The 6,042-nt window shown below is 53.3% G+C and overlaps 1 protein-coding gene across 1 annotated transcript; it reads left to right on the forward strand.

The window, feature by feature from the left end:
• Positions 1-278: 278 nt before the first annotated feature.
• GPHA2 (glycoprotein hormone subunit alpha 2) lies at positions 279-1,826 on the forward strand. Its single transcript, XM_050959155.1, has 3 exons — positions 279-378; positions 902-1,086; positions 1,725-1,826. The coding sequence occupies exons 1-3, from the start codon at positions 279-281 to the stop codon at positions 1,824-1,826; spliced, it is 387 nt and encodes a 128-aa protein (XP_050815112.1).
• The last annotated feature ends 4,216 nt before the right edge of the window (positions 1,827-6,042 follow it).

Below are 6,042 nucleotides of genomic sequence, written 5' to 3' on the forward strand. Positions count from 1 at the left end.
CTCTGAAGCTTGGTCTATGGCCTTTGTCTCAGCACATTCTGGTCTCTTCTGTTCCCAAAGGCTAGAGCCCTTCCACTCAAGAAGAATCCCCATTAGCAGGATAGGAGCTCGGACACACAGCTCAAAGGTTCAGATTCCAGCCAGCAGAGGATGGCTGTGCACACATGCATGCAGCGCACACACTATTCTAATCAGAGCAGCCCCTTCGCTCCCCACTTCCTACTGCCCTGGCTCTGTACCCTGAGCCTGTGCCATTCCCGTTGCAGAGCCCATGTACCATGCCATCCTGCCGTGCTGCCATCATCTCCCTGCTGCTGATCCTGACGGCTTCCCCATGCTGGAGCTACAAGACCATCGGGCCTGGCTGCCATCTGCACCGTAAGGACAGAGGAGGGGGGAAATGGAGCAGTGCCAGGGCTGATGATAGCACCGGGGAGCCAGGATCTCTGTAACTCTGGGTCTGATGCTGACCCCCTCTCTGGGGACTCATGAAATTGCTGCATTTTACAGTCTGGGAAACTGACACACAGCAAGGGGAAATGACTTGGCCCTGAGGTCAAGCACAGTCTGTGACAGAACCAGGAATAGAGCCCAGGAGTCTCAGCTCCTAGCCCCTCTGCTCTAACCACTATAGTTCCCTGCCCCCCTACAGTTGACTTTTGCACACCTGTACTTTACAGGGATGCTCATGGCTGTAAATCCACTTGAGTGTTCAGTGCAGGGGATGGGTCTTTTGGATCCTAAAGTCGCCAGTTCAAATCCGAAGCAAGTAGGGTCCTTCCTGCTCCGTGGCTCTGGTGTGGAATGAGTTGGTTGGCTCTCAGCTCAGCCCCTAGCTCATCAGCACAGAGGTTGAGGGCTGGCTGGACCATGAAGACTGAACTCCCCCTTATCCCCACAGCATTTGATGTAACCATCAAGAGCGATCGCCGTGGGACCTGCCGTGGGACCCATGTGGTCCAAGCCTGTGTTGGCTACTGCGAATCCAGCGCCTTCCCCTCCAAGTACTCCGTCCTGCTGGCCAGCAGCTTCAAACACAACGTCACCTCTGTGTCCCAGTGCTGCACCATCAGCAAGATGCAGAAGGTGAGTGGGGCTGGGGGATATGCCCTAGATCCTGCCCCACAATGTGGGCCCAGGCCTAGTATGAGTCTTCCCACAAACTCAGCCAGACTGGGGCACATGGGACTCCTGGGTTCATGCAAGAGCTGGGATGATCAATAGAAGCAAGAGAGAGGGGGATCCTTTAGCGGACACACAGGTATTGAGGAATCCAGTAGCTCCCCAATGATTCCCCAGGTCTCAGAGACAGCAGATGGGATTGAAGCACATAGCGGAAAGCTGGATGGACACAGCAGGGCTGATTCTCAGCTACTTTGAGGATTTGGTGCACGCTACAGCCACATGAGTGATGTGACTGGCACAGGTGCAGTGCACCCTGGTTTGGCACAGCGCTCACGAGAGGGGATCTTCAGCGTTGGTTGGAATCTCAGGGCTACTCTGTGGCCCTTTCAGAATCCATCCCTGCCAGCCAGCAAGGAGTTAAAAGAGCTCTTCTCCTAGGAAGGGACATGGCCAGAATGCACCATTCTCTGGCTAGTCTCTGCCCCCAAGGGATCATGGGAAGTGGCACCTGCTCTAACTTGCACCAGGGCCTGGAATTCAGGGAGGGCATAGGGGGTTGGCGCCAGTCCCTCTCTCACCCTCCCATCCCCCCGCCACAGATCAAAGTCCGCCTGCATTGCGGGGCCATCCACCACGAAGAGATAGAGATCTTCACTGCCAAGAGCTGCCAGTGCGACATGTGCCGTCTCTCCCGATACTGACTGGGCTGGTGAAGCCCTCTCCTGCGACACCCACAGGCTGGGCTTGTCTAGAACCGTGCATAATAACGTGTGTCAGCAGGGGCTACTGCCGTCCATACCAAGCTTGCTTTGCCACCACCAGGGGGCACCACAGCTGCTCCCATCTTTACCAAGAGCTTAAATTTGCCAGATTGCTGCTGCTGTAGGTTTGTCTTTGCAAACAGATACCATTAGCAGACAACTCCCAACTAGACAAACCATAGAGCCAGCCTCCCCAATCCAAGCAGGGCTGTAAATGGGGTGCTGCCTGTAGGCTGGGCCTAGTCAGAAAAATTCATGGGCTCCTTTCCCTCTGCTGTGCTGCCAAGAAGCCAATATCTGATCTCAGGTTAATGTACCTGGCTAGAGCATAAAATATGTTCCTTCCTGACCGACCCCTAGAGAAGAGTTCAGCTCATGCCTTGGACCCTGAGAGTTGATCGTCACTCTCAGGAAAGATCCCTGCAAGGACATGCCTGAATCCTGACCCCATAACAAAAGGAACCCTTTAAGGCCCCTTTATTTACCAAGCAGAGCATCCTAGTACTGAACCTGACCTAGGCCTCCTAGGGAGTCTATGGAAGGAAAGTACATCCCCATTGCTCATTTTTATATAGGAGTGCCAGAGGCAGCGCTAAAGACGTAACTCCACCCTGCACACGTCTCACCTCACCCACACGAGCTGGAGCTGGAATAGCTACCAGAGGCTGTACTGGGGTAGCCAGAGGGCTGTGTTTTATACGTGGGCGATATGGGATCTAGTTGTTCTGACCTGCTGTGTGACTATGCGCACGTTCTTTCTTCTTACTGTGTTTCGGTTTCTTCTCCCATCATTTGCCTATTTAGATTGTGAGCTCTTTAAGGCCAGAACTCTCTTTCACTGTGTCTGTGCACTACGTGGCCTGTTGGGGGCCCTGATCTTGGTCAAGGTCTCTAGCTGTGACTCTAATATGAATAGTAATGCTACACTGGGGCTAAGGGTACCTGTGCTTCCACTCTCTCACTGAGTGCTACAGTATGTGAGCTATTAAAATAAATGATCTTGTTGAAGAAACTTTAGCTTGCCCAGCAGTTTCTGTGCCAAACAAACCTTTCCAGTTGGGCTGCTTAAAGGTGTCAGTCCCAGCTGCTAAAATTAAGCAGCACTTTAAAATAATCCCAGTCATCTTGGATCTCCTACAGTCCTGGTGGCCAGGAGTTCTGCTGGCTGCAAGAAGCAGCATCTCTCCTTAGTTCTCACTTCATAGGCGTTCAATCCTTAGATGGTTCTATCCCTGATTCTGGGAGAGGAGTGGGGTCTGGTGGGTCAGAGCAAGTGAAGAGGGGAGCCAGAACTCATGGGTTCTATTATAGTCTCAACATGTGACTGTTGTCACTCAGTGCCTCAGTTTCCCCCTCTTTAAAACAGGGATAGCAACCTTCACTGCACTGGTGGACAGGCTAACACCATCAAAGGAGGGAAGGGGACTCTGGGCTGGGGTGGCCCCTTAGTCTTCTCCTGTTTATAGCCTCTTGCTGAGCTGATGTCCTGGACCCACAGTCTGGTTTTGCAAGGGGCCCCATCTCCCAGCCAGCTGTGTAGATGGTTCAGAAGTCTGATCTGTAGCCCCCACCCCACTCCCAATGGGCTCACGCCATTGTATTCCCAAGCCAGGAACCACTTGGCCTTTACAGCAAACTCCCCTCTGCACACATGGTGGGAGTGAGGGCATGGGGGTGTGGCAGAGGGGAAGTAAACATGGGAGCAGGGACAGGGGGCAGAGACCTGTGTGGGGCTGATTTCTGTGTCAAGGAACCAGATTCCAGCTAGAAACTTTATTCGGATTAGAGTACACTGGTGGGAGGATAGAAGGAGACCTGCCCCCCCAAGGCTCTGTTGCACTCACTCACCCCTGGCTGCTATCAGTCCAGGCCACTCCTGCAGAGGCAGCAACAAACCACAGGGGGCATGATCGATGGAGGTCCCTGCAGGTCAGGGAGTGGCTGGCAGCTGTTGCCCTGCTGCGCCATCCAGGCTAGGAAGGATTCAAGGCCTTCAGTGCTGGTCCATAGTAGGGGACCTGCTGCCTCACTGGTCCGTAGAGGGCAGGTGCTCTTGCTGACTGGTAGACAGACACACTTGCAGGGGCAACTCATTGGCTGCCCAATGGAAAAGGCAACATCCCCTCTGGAAGCCTGCTGGCCAATTAGAAGTGGTCTGCCTGCTGAAGATGTATTTGTGGCTTGAATCTCAATACCATGCCTCCATTTTCCCAGCATCCCCCACGGGCAGAGTTCCACAGGTACCCCACCTCTGCTGCCCCAGCATCCTCCTGGAGGGGGCCTCCTAATGGCATCACTCCTGAGCCAAGGCACTGGCTGAGGGTTTGGTTCACCAACTCCCCTCCCCCTCATAGCACATGGGTGAAAATGCTCCCCTCTCCTCCCCCCGCTCCCAGCATTAGTGCCTGCAGGAAGACATGCAATGGGTTGATGCTGGAGTAGATGTTCCAGCAGCAGCTAGAGGTGCAGAGCTCCTGAGAGGGTTCCCTGTGGGGCAGCACAGGATGGGGTTCTTCAGCCTCCTCCAACATACAACTGCCTGGGGAGTGATGTATTTAATGCAAAGATCCCTGCCCTTGGATGGGGGTGGGGGAAGAGCAAAAGGGACTGAGTTAGAAGACTATATAAATCAGCACTTCCCAAAGTTTTGCTGACAGAAGTGCATTTTAACAAAGTATTTCCTGCCAGGACCCCAGCCTGCATGGAGGGGACCATTTTGAAGAGCAAAAGAGTTATTAGCCGCACAGTGACCAAGACCATGCACCCCGTTCATGCCAGGTCACGCTGCATAGAGGCAGCCATTTTGCTCTACAAAAATGGCAGACTCTGCAGTGTGATTTCATCCATATGGAGCACGTAAGGTCACACTGTGTGGAAGCTACCAGGCTATAGAGCAAAATGGCATCCTCCCTGCATCATGACCTCTCACACATGGGTCACATTGTGCAGAGCTAAATAACATCCTTTGCCTACTAGGGACTGCCCCAACCCGCTCTGCTGATTGCATGACTGTTTGGGAACTGCTGATATACAGGCTCTTCAGTGGGGTGATTGCTGCTGCCCTCTTCTGGAGCGAGTCAGAGCTGTGCCCTGGAGTGTGACTAGAACACAGCCTAGTGGGGCAGGATAACAGCCCTGCTAGTGGAACAGCAAATGGAGATTGCTATTGGCTCAGGCATTAGAGTCCTTACATCCCCCAGCCTGAGGGTACGTCCAGACTACCCCGCCGTATCGGCGGGTTAAAATCGATTGCTCGGGGATCGATATATCGTGTCTAATCTAGACACGATATATTGATCCCTGAGCGTGCTTATATCGATTCCGGAACTCCATCAACCCCAACGGAGTTCCGGAATCGACACGGAGAGCTGCGGACATCGATCCCGCGCCGTCTGGACGGGTAATTCGATCTTAGATATTCGACTTCAGCTACGTTATTCATGTAGCTGAAGTTGCGTATCTAAGATCGATTTCCCCCCCCCAGTCTGGACGAGCCCTAAGAGTATCTGACCCATCCAAGTGTGATTGGGATTAGACCCTGCTGGAAATGCTACGAACCCACTCTTACGGATGTGGAAACACCACACACACAACTAGGATTTGAAGCCAGGGCCCCAGGGTCTCGCCACAGGGCTGTACCCACAAGGCCAGTCCTTCCGAGGCTGTAGGGAGCAAACAGTTCTGGTTTTTATTCTTGCTGGGGGACAGCTGGCACCTATTCATTACTGGGTGCTCACCACTAGGACACTGGTATTCCTCTTTGCTTCTTGGCAGGGGGTAACAGGCCAGCACAGCCCCAGGGCACAGCGAGCATGGCTGGCCTTCTTGCTTTCATTCCCTGCAGAAGAATTTAAGAGCAAGCTCTGAACTCTACAGGTCTGCCCCTCCACGAACAGAGGGGACCACTAGCATCCTCTACCCATTAAACTCCATATCCTGCTATACAGATTCCCCCATCACAGCCCAGTCACCAATTTTGAAGGATTGGGGGAGGGGAGGGCTGGTTACCAGGAGTTCGGAGTTCTATGGCCAATTTTGGGTGGGGAAAGCCTACTGCTCTTCCCATCCTGCTTTTCAACTCTTCTATCTCTCTCTTTGCCCAACGACTTTGCCCTCATCTACTACAGCCCAGCAATTAACTCTACCACGGGCTGTG

Source organism: Gopherus flavomarginatus, chromosome 6 (genome assembly GCF_025201925.1).
Source record: "Gopherus flavomarginatus isolate rGopFla2 chromosome 6, rGopFla2.mat.asm, whole genome shotgun sequence".
Classification (NCBI taxonomy): Eukaryota; Metazoa; Chordata; order Testudines; family Testudinidae; genus Gopherus; species Gopherus flavomarginatus.

Coding starts and splice junctions, on each gene's coding strand:
- GPHA2 (XM_050959155.1), top strand. CDS start 279: ATGCCATCCTGCCGTGCTGCCATCATCTCCCTGCTGCTGATCCTGACG. Junction 379..901: donor GCCTGGCTGCCATCTGCACC/GTAAGGACAGAG, acceptor TTATCCCCACAG/CATTTGATGTAACCATCAAG. Junction 1,087..1,724: donor CCATCAGCAAGATGCAGAAG/GTGAGTGGGGCT, acceptor CCCCCGCCACAG/ATCAAAGTCCGCCTGCATTG.